This window comes from Struthio camelus, chromosome Z, assembly GCF_040807025.1.
Source record: "Struthio camelus isolate bStrCam1 chromosome Z, bStrCam1.hap1, whole genome shotgun sequence".
Classification (NCBI taxonomy): Eukaryota; Metazoa; Chordata; class Aves; order Struthioniformes; family Struthionidae; genus Struthio; species Struthio camelus.
Window position 1 is genome coordinate 9,828,328 of NC_090982.1, and position 16,044 is coordinate 9,844,371.

The 16,044-nt window shown below is 41.8% G+C and overlaps 1 protein-coding gene across 6 annotated transcripts in view; it reads right to left on the minus strand.

Moving 5' to 3' along the window:
- ACO1 (aconitase 1) overlaps positions 1-16,044 on the minus strand; it is a 36,100-nt gene that overhangs the window by 1,876 nt on the left and 18,180 nt on the right. For all 6 annotated transcript variants that reach the window (XM_068928750.1, XM_068928753.1, XM_068928755.1 and 3 more), the window contains exons 7-20: positions 14,943-15,082; positions 13,776-13,947; positions 13,403-13,503; positions 12,194-12,310; positions 10,700-10,859; positions 7,422-7,557; positions 6,822-6,906; positions 6,028-6,184; positions 5,304-5,428; positions 4,666-4,770; positions 3,801-3,943; positions 2,118-2,265; positions 1,581-1,703; positions 153-338 (exon numbers count right to left, since the gene is read on the minus strand). In XM_068928750.1, coding sequence (XP_068784851.1) covers positions 153-338; positions 1,581-1,703; positions 2,118-2,265; positions 3,801-3,943; positions 4,666-4,770; positions 5,304-5,428; positions 6,028-6,184; positions 6,822-6,906; positions 7,422-7,557; positions 10,700-10,859; positions 12,194-12,310; positions 13,403-13,503; positions 13,776-13,947; positions 14,943-15,082 — 1,898 coding nt within the window. The remainder of the gene's footprint in view (positions 1-152; positions 339-1,580; positions 1,704-2,117; positions 2,266-3,800; positions 3,944-4,665; positions 4,771-5,303; positions 5,429-6,027; positions 6,185-6,821; positions 6,907-7,421; positions 7,558-10,699; positions 10,860-12,193; positions 12,311-13,402; positions 13,504-13,775; positions 13,948-14,942; positions 15,083-16,044) is intronic.

Here is a 16,044-nt window from a genome sequence, read left to right on the forward strand (position 1 = left end):
TGACTGTTCACCCTCTTCCCCATCTCAAATCTTTTCCTTCACCTCAAGTGAGAGAAGCTTTCTGCCATACCAAAACATATTGTTTGAAGAAACAGGTATTTTGAATTAAATTACAGTGCTTTAGAAAATTCAGCCTTAGGTTTCTTATTTACCTTGACTTGGATGTTCATCTGTGGTTTTAGTTTCTCAGGAATGATAATTGTGTAACGTTCACGTCCAGTGAGGCCTAGAGTACTTGCATCCTCACCAGGTAAATACTGCAGAGGAATCACTCCCATTCCTACTAGGTTACTGCGATGAATTCTCTCATAGCTTTCAGCAAGCACTGCCTTGACTCCCTGGGAAATACACAACAAATATTATCATCATCACGGTTCATGATTGTCTTTCCATGCTCGGAGGAAAAACAATCCAAACTTCTGCAGCCCCCTCCTTCTATTTATCAGCTATTGCTAAGTCATCAGGTCTCTCTGACAGCAGACTGTCCAGGACTACTTGATGATATGTCAACTTCCAAACACGTTCGAAGAAGTCTGATTGTCAAAGATTTCATGTGCTTTCTCTGGAATCTGAGGTCCTTTAATGAGTCCTAAGTAGAACATCACTAGTCATTTCTTTAACTCTTGCTGCCACCCCTTTCTTGCTGGAGGTAGTACTGACTTCATTGTTACCCACCTACACTATGTACTCTAAGGTATAGTTTAATTGATTTCTACATGTTAATATAGTTAGGAAAACAGATCGCCACGGGAAAGTAAAAGAATTCAGACAAGTGTAACCCCAAAACTTTGTTTAATAATAAACAAACCACTGCATTCAAAATTCCACACTGAGAAAGCTTGAATCGGAGCTCTAAAAGGCTGGGAAGTAGTGTAGGGCAGGATGAAGAACAAACAGATTTTCCACTGTAGCTGGATTTCTATTACGGTCCTATCACAGAACTGGTAAGAATCCTTGCAAACTGCAAATCATGGTGAAACAATGCTAAATTTCATATTGACTGATATTATTCTTCACTTACACTTTCTATCTTCACTGGTCAGTGAGCTCAAGAAGGCAGCCGGAAGCAGAACCAAGGTTTACTGCATTGTAAGAGGCAAGAATATTAAAAGGACTGGCCTTTCTGGGATAGCCTTGTGGACTGCTAGCTGGAGAACAGTCAAGGTTTCCTGCCTGAACAGGATTTGTTAATATTTAAATAACTTTTGCAATTCCACGGTAGCTCTTAGACACAGCTGGTATCTCAAAATAGCTCCTGCTATCAAGAAGTTCTGCTATGCATGCACATGGGTGTCGTGTGCTTAAATGAAATTCACAGTTATCCAGAGATCCCCTTGTTCACTGTTCTCACAGAAGATAGCATGGCACTCCTTTTTCCTCTGCTAATGAGCCTCCCAGTGAAGTCACTAATAACAGTCTGATCATAACCTCCTATTTGATATGTGCATGGAGGTCCTAGTCTTGCTGGCATCTCTAAAAACGTACCTATCACAGGAATCAAAACCAGCCATGCTACTCTACCTGACCAACACACACTTTTTAAAATATTGTCCTCTCTGTAGTTTACCGCAGTCACTCACCAAAAGAAACGGTCCTTTGGCTGCCCAGTCTCTGGAACTTCCTGCACCGTATTCCTTCCCAGCCAGCACGATCAGAGGATGGCCAGCCTGCTTGTATCTTTCTGCAGCATCAAACACATCAAGCTGAAATGAAAATGCCAAACACTTTATGTGTTTTTGTGGTGTAGAAGCACATTTCTCAGGAACAAGCAAAAAGTATTCTCCCACAAAGAGCTGAAGCCCACACCTCCTACCATGACACGTTTTAACGGTATTTATCATACAGCACCATATGATTTCCAGCTTGGTCTCATTCCCAAAACAAACTACACCTTTCACTGTCACTTTTACAATGATTGTACTCTCCATCGACATGCCTGATAGAACCACGTTACGCAGGTATGTTTGACCTACTGCTTTAATTCAACACAGCTCCTGTCACTTTATCAGCTTTACGTAAAAGGGACTTAAGTAATGACCTAAACTGTAAGAGGGAAAGCCAGTGCTAATCCACCCTACCATCAGTGAGCCTGAGTTCAGAGCAGCCTGTGTACTTACAGTTTCCCCAGAAGGGAAATGGACAGTCTGAGGTCCCTGCTTATCAACAAATTTGTTCACCAAGCGAATGTTTGCAAATGTTCCTCTGGCCATGACAGCATCATTCCCTCTGCGGGAGCCGTAAGAATTGAACTCTCGAGGAGTCAAGCTTTTAAGGGAAAGGAAAAAATAAAAAAAAGGTCACTGTTGTTATTTTAGACTAAAACACGCTGTGCTTTTAAAAAAAATCAGTGATCTAGTGTCCCTGGTGCAGCAGCCAGCTGTGTTTTCAACTTGTTTCTGAAACTCTCTCAGCAGCTATGCACATAGCTCCCATCATGACAACTAATGACAGTAGCATAGAGGTATCCAAATCTTCTACTATTTTACTTCTGCCTTTAAATTTTTTCATTAAGAAAAAAGAGGGGCAGGGGGGGGTCTGTCTACTGAAGCTGGACACAGAAAGCAACTGCCGTGGTATTCCCAACCCTTGCCCAATATAACAGTATCTGACAGTGATGCAAGGATGCAATGATACAGTCCATGCTGTGTCAGAAGAAGCAAAAGAAATCTTCTCCTACTAGCTGGCAACTGAAAATCCTCCTAATTATTTCTGGTTGTCACAACATCTAGAACAAAGGTGGAGGCACAGCTGTGCTAAACATTTAAAAGGCAAAGAGAGAGCCCCTGCTACAAGTCAGAACTAAGGAAGAAAAGGTTGATTTGGGACTAGAGATACAGAAATGAGGAGGGACTCCAGTCTAGCAACCTCTGCAGAAAAAAAGGCAAGGAATGTAACAGAGGACTGTTTGTACTGGGCTACATCCAGAAGGTGGCTCTGACATAAAACATTTGTTTTGTAATGTGTGTGAGATTATTTAGATTTCAAAGTGTCTGACAACAGTTGGTCAAACAGGTGCGAGCAGCTAGCAGCCAGTAGATGACGCTGTTTTAATCAATTTAATCTCCAGAATGAAAATACTTTTTCCAAATGGTTGTGCTGTTTTTAAAAACATCAGTGAAGTTGTAAGAAGTGCTAAACCAGAGAAAAAGACTGTCATATTATACCTGAAGACCAAGCAGCAGACACATATTATACCTGAAGACACAGCAAGTCCTACTCTTGCCTTAAGTTGCAGCTTATACTAAACTGACAAGACTGTCCCTAGCAAGCCAACAATGGCTTTTCCAGTTGTTGCAGCTGCACTGAAGCTTAAGCTTAGTGATGTTCTGTAGCTCATGCTGCCCTAGATCTGTGATACAGTTACACGTGCTAGAAATCAGTACAGAACCAATTTTTGGCATCAAGGACCATAATAATTTTGTCTTCAGCTTCGATATGGAGACCAGTCTTGATTCCCTTATTTCTGAACTGGCCTATTGCAAAAGGTAGCCTGAAGTCTCCTTCCCTCCCCTCTCTCTACACAGAAGTCTTCAGCTCCCCAGTATAACAGACCTGCACCCTCTAGACAAATTATCAGAATCAATGAAAGGTGCTGAAAGAGCAGAAGTAGAAATGCTATTCTTTTTTCATGTTATTCCCCAGGAATGATCCAAGGTACAAAAGCAGATGTGGGCTTAGCAGATCTGGGAGCCAATAACATGATGCAGTAATTGGGCCTTATTTCGTCTTCCCAATTTATAAGAAGAAAAAGAGGAGGAAGCGGAAGGAAAAAAAAAAAAAGAGAAAAAAAAAGCACTTACCCTCTGCTAGTCAAATAACGGGCTGCAGGACTATTCCTTGCTATATTCCCAGCTGGAGATATGTGGTCAGTTGTCACAGAATCCCCAAAACTCAGCAGCACATAAGCATCTTTGATTGATTTGGGGGTCTGAAGAGCCAAAGTCTAACCAACACAAATGCAAAGAAAATAATTAAAATATGGCACAGAGTTCCTTTACTTTTTTTGAAAGTGCAGGACATGCATAAGCAATTAGCAAAATAAAATCTCTGTTCTTCTACAAGTTAGAGGAAAGTTTAAAAAAAATTAACATTCCTAAAAATTAAATGTTGAACAAAAACATGACCTCTTGGGTGCCTGTCAGCGTGTTCATGCATATATAGAATACACAAAGCAAAAAAGTTAGCTGAGATTTTCCATGGTACATGCATGAGTAGGAGGAAAGTCCAGGATTCCTAGACATCTGCATGTATCAGAATCTGCATTTTATTTTAAGCAGTGCTGAAATGGCTATCTGAACATTGAATCATTTGTTACAAAAATGCACACAGGCAGACCTGTGGGTTGCATTTCTTTTCCTTTCCCTTAACTTCCTTTCTCACTATTTAAAACTATTCCACCTAAAAAGCAAAAAGGACAATTTTCAAAAGTCCTGTAGTGACAGTGACTCCTTCAGATTTTCAGATTCACTCATGCTTTTGTATTACAATATATACAACGGGTGTGATGCTAACATTTGAGAACCACGGCCTGTAAAGGCTAAGATAAGCCCCGCATTGGCAAGACGTATGTTCCTGTGTCCTTTGGAGTGGCTTTGCATCATTTTAACATGAGTTAAGGTATTACTATACAGACCAGCCTGCCTCAAAGTGAAAGTGTGCACCTACCAGACCATCAAAGAAAGGTGGAGACTTGATGTACGTTGACTTGGGATTCCAAGTATATAGTTTATCTGAAGGAGCATCTAAGGCATTCCAAGATTTATTTACTGTCTGAAAAACACACAAAAACATCCTGTGGATTTCTACGTTTTCAGAAGCAACGGAATCACTTCAGAGTTCATGTCAAATTACAAATTCGACTTCAGTGAAGTCCTTACATTTTTAAGGCACTTCTTATGACAACATAGAAGGTGTTTTTCTCTGATTGTGTCTTTTAAAAGCAAGAGTGAGGAAAAGCAAACACCCTCGTTTCATTAGAAAAGGAGAGCCGTTCATCCAGTTTTCTGACAATTATCTGTATTATGCACCCAGACAATGCTTTATAACTCTCAAGTGTTTTCTCAGTAATCTTAAGAAGTTGCACGTAAACCCCAAACACATTTCCTTTCATTAGTGTGGAACAAGACATTACTAAGCACAAGTTTTCTTTTTTATGTGAATGCTATTAAATGGGGCAAATAAATTTTATGTCAGCTAGAAAAAAAAACAAATCCATGAAGCTGCAATAGCTCACTTGCTAACACAATCCTGCAGAGTAGCACAGCACAGCATCAACCGAACTATTGCACTGCGGACTAATTCACCTCTATTTTTTGGTAGACTTCCTTGAACATCCCAGGAATAACGAACTGACGCTCAACAGCCTGAATCTCGTTTCGGGTTGGCCAGATGTCTTTTAGGAAAATCTTTTTCCCCGAGGCATTTATTCCTGTAGGAAATGGCATTGTTATGTTCTTTGTACAAATATTCCATTGGGGGTAGGGAGGAGGGGAAGCGCATCAGGTAGTAGTATCCTTCAGCAGTGTGTTCCTTCTAGTCTGACCAGTACTCATGAGATGCACTTTATTTCATCTACAAGGGTCTGACAGAAGGGAGCCTCATGGACTTGGTGCCTACACACATGGCTTCTTTTGCAATTGCCATTACAGGGAAATGTGTAGAATGATTTAGGCTGGAAAGGATCTTTGAGCGTTGTGTAGTCCAACTCCCTGCTCAAAGACAGTCAATCGGATCACGTTGCTCTTGAGATACTGCAACCCAGACATAATCAAAAGGATGCCCCTGCACAACCAGAATATTAGTCAAACTTAGCTTTCCCTTCCTCCACTAAACAGACCCTGTTGTTGCTCTGTTGCTTAACAATTTCATTCTTTGTATCCCAGATGTACTTCTGCATTTGAAGCATCTCCCCAGGACCACTGTTTCTGAGGATCTTAATTCCAACCAGTTTTGTTTAAGGTGGGAAAAGAAGGATGCTGACGGTGTCTAATAGCGTCTTGCCCAAAAGCTCTCCCAGTAACACCTTACCCAAAGGCTCTTTTTCAAAGTCAATCCGGATGGTCCCTGCAATTGCATAGGCTATTACCAGGGGTGGGGAGGCTAGGTAGTTTGCACGGGTATTGGGATGGACACGCCCTTCAAAATTCCTGTTTCCAGACAACACACCCACAGCAACAAGGTCGCCCTGCAAGAGAAGATTTAAGACAAAAGACGTTGTAGTGTTTCCAGACTTCAGGCACCCTGTAGGTCTGCACAGCTGCCCCATGCTGTGACATCAATGACTGGACAATCACAGAACTGTTTCCTTCCAAATGATCCCCGAGTATATCCCACAGAAAATGGAATGTGGACTGAACTTACTTTCCACACAATCACAGAATCGTTTAGGTTGGAAGGGACCTCTGGAGATCATCTAGACCAACCTCCCTGCTCAGGCAGGGTCCTCTAGAGCATATTGCCCAGGATCACATCCAGACGGGTTTTGAGTATCTCCAGCGAAGGAGACTCCACCACCTCTCTGGGCAACCTGTTCCAATGCTCTGTCACCCTCACAGTCAAGAAGTTTTTTCCCAGGTTTAGGTGGAACTTCCTGTGGTTCAGTTTCTGCCCGTTGCCTCTTGTCCTGTTGCTGGGCACCACGGAGAAGAGACTGGCCCCATCCTCTTGACACCCCCCCCCCCTTCAGACACTTATACACGTTGATGAGATCACCTCTCAGTCTTCAACGAGAACAGATAACTCACATACGCAGCTCAGAGCAGCACAAGAATGAGAACAGCTTACCTAAATAAGCTGCACTAGAAAGGCTGACTGATGCATACCTTTGTGATGGCCTCAACAACAGATTCTGGTAGGGGCCCGCTATTGCCAATGCAGGTCATGCAGCCATAACCCACCACATCAAACCTAGACAGAGCAGAAAAATCATCAGTGAACAGAAAGCTATTTTGGAGTAAGATGTTTAAATCCTTAGCACTTGGCTAGGGTTAATTTTAGAAGATAAGATACATTGCTTTAACAAAAGGATTGCTGCTGAAAATAGCATTTTTAACAACACTCAATTTTTGTCATTCCAGTGATTTTCTGTGCACACAGAATGAAGACCTAAGAAATGCGTCATCTAGCAATACAAGAGTCATTTATGCTATTTTAAAATTATTATTCTTGGAAAAAAATTAATTTTACTGCTTAAGAACATGAATCTTCAAGAAGCTGCAGCAAGCAACAGGCCCTCTCCCTCCCTGAGCGTGTTGGCACAAAGTCAGCCAACATAACAGTACTGTGTTAACTCATGATCACGCCATAGGGTTATCTGCCACATCTTTTAAGCTGTATAGATAAATGATTATTTTATTGCATCACTTGCTGTTAATGCTTGTACTTAGGCAGCCCTGAGCCAACAGTAAGAAAAGCCCTCTTACCCTAATTGAGAAAGGTAATGCATAACTCCACTCTCCCTCAGATAGTAAGTGACAACCCCGCTTCCTGGGGACAGGCTAGTTTTAATGTATGGCTTCACGGTCAAGCCAGCTTCAACAGCTTTCTTAGCAAGCAATCCTGAAAAATGCAAAGGATAGTTACAGTTCTTCCTCGAGGTGGGACAGTTTGGTGGATCAACAGGTTAACAGCAGTGCCATCAATTAACAGGAAAACAGAAGGGGCTCCATTTCCAGCAGTGAGATGGTACAGATAAACAATCACAGTAATCCACTTGAGTTCAGAGTAACCAGCCAGAGCTCAAGCGCTCTGCTGAACTGTGGGTCCAGTCTGCATTTTCCGCCTTAATGGAAAGTGACAGAAAATTATAAGAGGCACTCATGCCTGGTCAGCATGCAGAGCGATTCAAAATTCAGTAATTGGTTAAACAAAAGTCACCTGCAAAAAACCAAAAAAAATGCAATAAAGTATTGTTAATTTTCCATTTATGAGAGCCTGGTAACCCAATGCCGAACTTACTGCCCTCAGAAGATGACGATTATGACAGTACTGATTCCAGCCACTTGCTACAAACAAGCTAGCTCACGATCTGTAACTTGCTGCAGAAGTGTTATGTTACCACATCTAGATTTGTACCCTGTATAGAAATGTTTTCATGGAGAGGACGTGTTACCAGAAACATGTCCTGAACTTGTTCCTTTTAAATGAACTGTCTGTACCCAAACGAGTGTAGTTTTCCTTCAGAAACCAAATCCTCACCACGCCTTTCCCGGGATGCACGTAAAACAAGCAGCAGGAATACGTCACCAAACCCAACTTCTTTTTACCAGCTGTTTGGCAGTTCTTTTAGACATGGCCTGGAGATCTCTGCTTTTAAGTGCTGTGTGAGAAGGGCCAGACTTTGGAGGTCTAAAGGTAGACACATGAATTAAGTAACAGTCCTACTCTTGAAATTGCTGAGGCTCCTCAACTGCCAGAGGAAGCTGTGGCAGCTGGACCTATTGGGTACTTCTGAGAAGACGACCGTGAACCAACAATCATCCTTAGAGAACCCTGAGAGCCTAACAGCCTGTTTAAAAGTGTTTGCTTGTGTTTTCTTGCAAACACCCATTCTGAAAGACTGTGAAGTCAAACTATAAAAAAGGTAAGGAAATGTCAGAACTTAAGTTGCTTTGAGCATCTTGCTAAAGCAAGATTAGGCTGGAAAGACTACAACAGTGTACAGTTATTATCTCCACAAACACAGAGCCCCGCACATCATTTGGTGCACAGAATACACTGTGCTAGTTTGAAACAATTATTCATATTTGAGATTTTCGTTAGCTTGTTAGGTAGCGTGAGAGCACTGTGTATTTTATTCACTTTCATTTCAAACCCTATTCCGAAAGCCAGATGATCATCTTCCCTGTGGGTATCTCTGAGGCTTTCATCACTGTCATGTCCAAGCAATTACCAAAGACAGAGGGAATAATATTTTCCCTGTTCCCCTTTGGCAGCAAAGTCAAGAGCACCCACTAATTTGGAGTGCATACATAGAGACTCTTCAGGCTGCTGTGCATTATTCCAGTGCACCAACTTCACTTGTATCTGCAGGGCATTCTGCACACTAAACCCTTAGAGCCATTAACTCAAGTGGACTGAAAGACAAGCATCCCCACCACCATACAGGAGAGGGTTTAAATTGCACTCAGTTAGCCTGGGAATGAAACACTTGAGGCAACCATATCCTAAGCAGACAGAGCAACTAAAGGATATACCCAACTACAGCTAAGGGAACAGGATAGAGAGACAGGACAGTCCACGTGGAGGAAGTCTACTTCTTGATCCTTGGAAGAAAGAAACATTGCTCTTCCTCTGTGATTATGACTAGGAAGAACCCGATGGAAGAAGCAGCTGATCTGGCTGTCCAGTCAAGAATAAGAGAACTGGGGGGCTTTGTTTAGCTCTGCTCCTTTGAAAGGGGGAAGAAATAGAGCCGCTTCTCTCCTCTCCCCTCATTGGTAGCGATCAACTTTGTCCCTCTTGTTGGGAATCAACAGAGGTCTTGTGCCCGGCAAGGGGATAAACTGCCAGCACTGCAGAGTGACCAAAGAAAGGTGCTTGCCCGAGAACAGGTCACAAATGTTGTTCCGACAAACTAAACTCAGAGTGACTGTTATCGGGGCAGTCCATAAAATAAGATTTTCCTCACACCACACAGGAGCTCTAGGGACAGACTATGTGGACCTCAGCCGTTAGGTCATGCTTTCACGCAAAGAGCCTTGGCACTGCCTATGAAACACATCTATTCCTGCCTTTGTAGAAGATAAACCTGCATCTTGCAAACAGCCTGACAGGCTAGTAAGGCCTAATGCAGTTGATCGTATAGTGAAAGGTAATGCTTGTGTATAAATTTGAAGAGGAGAATAGGAAAAACATATGTATGAGCATGCAGCAAGCACCTGGGATAGGGAACTGAACTGGGCTGCTGTAGATTGAGCCCTTTGAGCTGACTTTCTTTATATTTGTTGTCAGAAGACAACACTTGACTGGATAAATTTTCAGCCCAGACCGGTCAGGTTAAAAAGAAACAAGCCCTGCCCTCCAACTGCTTTTTACGACCAGAAAGGTCTCATAATCAAGTCAGACAAACCTGTCATGTGGTAACTGAATGGTAATGAGCAAGAGAAGGTGTGGGGCGGGGGGGGGGGGGGGGGGACACCACAAAAATCCAAGTCCAACCATTTCCTGGATGCAGATAACATGTAAATGAGAAGGGTCAAAAAGAAGCAATCACAGGGAACACAACTTCCCTCAGGCTCAGACTCCTCTGACAACTCAGTACACCTCTAAGCAGCTTTTTGTCCTCTGCTGCAAGATTAAAGCACCTACAGACATAAAAACACAGTTTACTCTTCTTCGCTGTCCCTCTGACTTTTAATAGCCTCTCCCTCAGCTCCAGTCACAGAAGACCTATGTAAGTAACTTCTGTGCATCTGAACAAGGGCTAGAGGCACTGATTAATTCAGCTGCAGGTTGTCCTGTAGAGAAGACAGTGCAGGAAAACAATGTTTTCTTCAGCTTCTATTTCCAGGTACCAAACCAAACACTATTTTCCAGAATTCCTCTTGTTGCCCTTAGGGACTAAGTTCAATTCTAGCATGCAACTAGAATGACAAAAACAGCACTGTGCATTCAGAATTACAGCAGTGTTCTATTTGCTTTTATGATACACAACCAGAGCCAGAGAGAAACTACTGCATATAAAAGCGTGCAAACTTACCTGCTCCCAGCATAACCGAGGGGTTACTGGTGTTGGTACAGCTTGTAATGGCAGCAATCACTACGGAACCATGAGCAAGCTCAAAGTCACAGCCCTCAAAACTAAATTTCACTTTGTTGTTGTGACAGTCAGGGGCAATCTGGAATCCCTTGAATCCTTGCTGTAAGAGGAAAAAGTAAGGATCACAGGAATGTGGTTAATACAAATTTTTTGACTGGGAACTGGTATGGGCTGGGAACTTCATGAATGTTAACTGTCATCACACTGTAACTTGTACTTTTAGGTCTCGCGGTAAAGGCTTGCACCCTTGATCAGCCCAAGTGGTGGGAAAAATTTTTTCTACGGGGTCCCTTCTATTCTACCTTTAGCAGTACAGGGAGGGGCCTTTAGAGCAGAATGTGTTTGTTTTTTTTTTCCTGCACAAATGTATCCTTCTTCAGTCTGCTCAGACACATCTTTCTTCCATGTGCCGTGGACACCTCTTCACGTACTGGAAAGCAAAGCCTCCCCATAAAGAGGCTAGCCTAGTTGCTCAATCTAGTTCTGAGATTTCAGCCAGAGCACGTAAGATTTGCATGTAAGCAGTGAATACTAAATGGCTGAAATCTATGCTGCAAGCTGACTTGAGAGGCAAAAGGTGACAGCTGAAAAACAAAGAACAAGAAAGCACTGCTCCCACTATGAAATGTGTGGAGATTTGAAAGGATAAGGTAATTTCATGGACTTTGAAAAATGTAACCAATTAAGAATTCTTTGAGATTGCTGTAGCTTAAGTTTCTTGGTACAGATCAGCAGAGTTTTTACATATACTGCCTTTACCCATTTCAGGTAAAGATTCAATCCGATTTTGGAAATACACATGTTTGGGTCTGGGCTTTTTGAGTCTAATCAAAATCTTGCTCTTAAGGACCATTTTTTCCTTGAGATGGTGTAAAGAGAAGTAACTTCCTTCTTAGAAAGTATTCTGTTCCATCTTCACCACCAACTTCAAAGAGACATGGAGACACAAGCAGTTGTGAACTATCTAGTTTGGGTACCAAAGGCAAAACTACCTCGTAGAGCTCAGTACAGAAGCCACTTGAAAAGCTGGTGAAGCTCTAGGTAGTTAGCAAAGAGCTCAGTGCAGTATCTACTTCATCCAGCGTACTAGCAACACACAGGTTGGCTAGTTTAGAACTCCCTACCGTATGTTGAACCCATGTCAGGCCTCAGATGGCTTCAGACTGATTTCAGTCAGAAAGAACTACTACTTCACTAGGCCAGGAACATGTTCATGTGAGAGGAACATGTGAACGCACCTCCCCAATTTTAAACTACTCATTTTGCTGATGCCATTTTCTAAACTGTATTCAAATACCAGTCCGATATCCCCATTTAATTCTGAATGAATAACCAAACACCCCGCTACTTAATCCCAGAATGCAGGTGTGCAAAGACTAGACAGCTTCTAGAGGTACATACTAGTTCATAGGACCGAATGTTCCTAATCCATACCTTGGCTCCCAGACAAGTCTCAAAATCCTTCTTCATATCCGATACAGCAACTTTGTCCTGAGGTCTTTTGGGTCCACTGCAGCAAGGGACAACAGTATGGAGATCCAACTCAACAACCTATTCAGCAAGAGGAAGAGAAAAAGGTTCAACACTTCATGACAGGATGAAGTCAGTAAAACATGGGTGTGCTTAACTCCGCCCACTGCTGAATCAAGTCTAAACCTCCACATCTTTACATTTCTTTACAGAAAATCTCAGAGACCTTATGTGAGGAGAGCAAGATCAGAGAAGAAGGAATAGTTCTACTTTCAGGCCCTGCGAGCTCCCAAGTATGGCTCTCAAAACTGCCCTGGTTACTGGAAACCCAGTGCGGGACTGACGCATCTACACAATGTAAATGGTTTTGAGAATTATGTTGCTTCAGATGCTAGCAGCAGGATCCTCTTCAGAAGACAATGACGTGAAAAAAAATCCTGGCACAGGCTTAAACTAGAGCAGATTATTTGTCTGTGCCTTGGGGAAAATGTCCAGAGCCTATTACAATACATTACAGATTACCATATTGTCCTGTTCCTCACCCATGTGTCAACTTTGTTTTGACCGCGTGCTTCATCTTTCCATATTCACTAACCATAAAATATTTGGATAATCATGAACACCTGAATGTAAGTTAAAAGATAAAGCTCTTACTGTAGAGAAAAATGAAACTACTCTCGAGTTTCTGAGACACAGACTAAAATCTTGATTTTCTTGCTCAGAAAACAGGTTGTGTGGTCTGCAGTTACCAAATACAGCTTCTCAGTGTCTTGATCTACACAGTGAAGTAAGTTGCTGAACGTAAGAGGAACACAGCTGGGACACAGCTTACAGAGACCACATCCACACTACCTTCACAACCTGTGCTTGAGTATGGAGTGGAGTTCTCAACTACAGGGATCATGCAAAGATCAAATCAGATATCAAATATCTGCACTGCCTAGAGCTCAGTTGTGAGCCCATCTCTCCTTGTGCTCGAGTTTTACACCTGGAGAGCCAGCTGACTTGTTCCACTGAGCTCCGAGTTAAGACAGTTGTACAGACCAAGACAAAGGAATGGAAGGCTAGAGAATCCCTTAACTATTTCCTTGTTTCTCTGAAAAATAGACAACAGTCACATGGAAGTAGGGAAAGGCACAGACGAAGGAATTTGAAGATGGAATGATTTCTAACCTGTGTGAAGTCTGGATCCTGAGCAGAGTTCTTGAAATCTCTAAGCATTCCCACAGCCTCCAGATAATTTCTTGTGCATGTAATTTTCTCTTTATCACGGCCTAAGGGGAAAGCCAGATCCGGGAAAAAAAAAAAAAAAAGAAAGAAAAAAGCAAGTGAAAATGAGGAACTACGATGAGTCAGAAAAAGAAAAAACACACGACTGATCATTTCACGCTTTCATGCTGTCAACTGAACAAGCAACCACAGATAAAAAACGCACAGAAGCTCAGAAGGCACACAGTATGATTCAATGCTGTTGTTGACTACGCTAAATAGATGGGATCCCTGCTTTTAATTGCATGCACAAGTCATGACCTTTTCTCACATTCACCTGTTTGTATCAGGTACCCAATGCTAATGTCATCCACTGGGAAGTAGGCAGCTGTTGCTCCGTACTCTGGACACATATTGGCAATGGTGGCTCGGTCAGCAATTGACAGCTGGGCTACACCAGGACCGAAAAACTCCACAAATTTACCCACAACTCCAACCTGGCGAAGGTGCTGTTATTAAAAAAAGAACAAATAAAAACAAAGTGACCACGTCATTGCTAGGTGTCAAACGATCAGAGCATGTAAGCTATAAAATACATCTTTTTGACTACAGGAAAACCTTTTTTTAAAGGTTATAATGCCATCTGAAACCAGGAAGCTCTGGAAAACACTGCATTCTGAAGATGAGGACACAGGGCTTGTAAAGCTGCAGCAATGAGACAAAAATACAGTGATGTATTCCTTCTGAACTTGCTCTTCCTCCCATGTAAATTAGATTCTGTATTAGAACCACTGCATTTTTCTCAACAAGATTTTCTGAGGAGAGCAGAATAGTGCGGGGTCTTCTGTCAGTAAATCCAGGAAGATGCATTTTGATGCACATCTGGATGAACTCAAAAAGTTGGCTTTCTCCAGCTGCAGGTTCCCTCAAGAGCCAGTGTCCCATGATGAACACATATATCCGATTTCTGAGCTCCATCTCAGTATTAAATGCTGACCTACTAACGCTCTTAATTCAGTCACAAGTTACAGACTGAATAAATGTATTATGAATATGTGATGTGCGAGCCAAAGACTTGCAAATCAAAGCGATCAAACTAAAGCACTTATTGACTGTTTTCAATCTTTGCACAGTCTTTTCTCTGTGAGACCGTCCAAAAAAAAGGTCATCATTTTTCTTTTGAGAAGGTGAAGAAATAACAACAAACCTTTTACAAACAGTATTTTTCCAAAATAGGTCTTTTCATAAGGATTTGAATGGGCCATGAAATCTTAGCTCTCTATTCCATTTTATCCGGGTTTTGAGAAACAGAGTGGATAGCAAATTTGCAGTTGGCCTTGGACAGTTAATTCTAACCCACATGGAGTGACAAAGCTTAAAAAAACAAAAACAAAAAACCTACATGGAAGCAGAGATAGTGCTAAGCATGTAGTACAGTAGCTTTGTCTTAGAGTACATGCATAGCTTCCTGTGATAATGGCAAAACAGTAAACACGCCCATTACCTTAGTAATGGTAAGCACTATGTCTGTGGATGTTACCAGCGGCTGAGGGTTTCCCAGAAGTTTATAGCCAACCACCTCAGGAAGCACCATGCTGATCGGCTGGCCCAACATCACTGCTTCTGCTTCAATGCCACCAACACCTGGATGCAACACCATTATACTATCAGACTACTTAGAAAGACAATGTAGTGTCAGAAATAAACCCACGAAATGCAATTACCTACTAGATTATTTAAATTGTGAAAGGGGAGAGAGGACAGCCCTAAAGAGGGCCGAGTCCTGCACTAAGAAGCATTCCTCATCTTCCTTCAAGCTTCTGCAAGGTCAGGCTTTTTCATCTCTTTCAGTTTCACACTTTAATCCTTGTTCCTCAGCCAGCAGATGGGATATTATGTATGCTTTTACAATTACAGATATAAAAGTTCTATTTAATAACTTAAACATGCAATGAGTGGGTAAAAAACAGTAACACTAACACGGCATGGAACTTTCAGTGTGTAAAATGTATGCTGACTATGATTATGATGAAAACTATAAAGCTATTTTGAAGAAATGAAAGATTCTTAAAGTCAAAGGTATGGAGAGCTCTCAATAATGCCAACAGAAAAGTTACTTGTTCAAATAGAACTATCTTCCTGAAGTCTTTTAACTTTCAACAGAGTTTTGGCATGTGCAGGTGGCAGCCTCTAGGTAAACATACCTTCAGTGTCAAAGGAATGTAACTCAGGTGCCTGCTATGTCTTAGTAACTTAATAATATAAAATAGCAAGATGTCAAAATCATATCCAATCCAAAAAAGTATTATGTTTATAGCAAAATGACACTCAAACAGCTGCTTTCTAACTTATCGCCCATAGAAAGTCCCTCTCATCCTTATCTGACACCTCTCAAACCTCCGTTCACACTTTGTTTAGCTTGACTAACACTGATCTAACAGAAGCTGCTCATAATAGCTGCTTAGGTATGCTAAACTACCACTCCTATCCTTACCTCCACTTAATCTAGTAATAGTTCTGAAAGACAATCTCCTGTTTAGCTTATGCAAAATGACACATATTTCCTATTCAAAAAGAGAATTCTGTAACAGGTTCCCTCATACAAA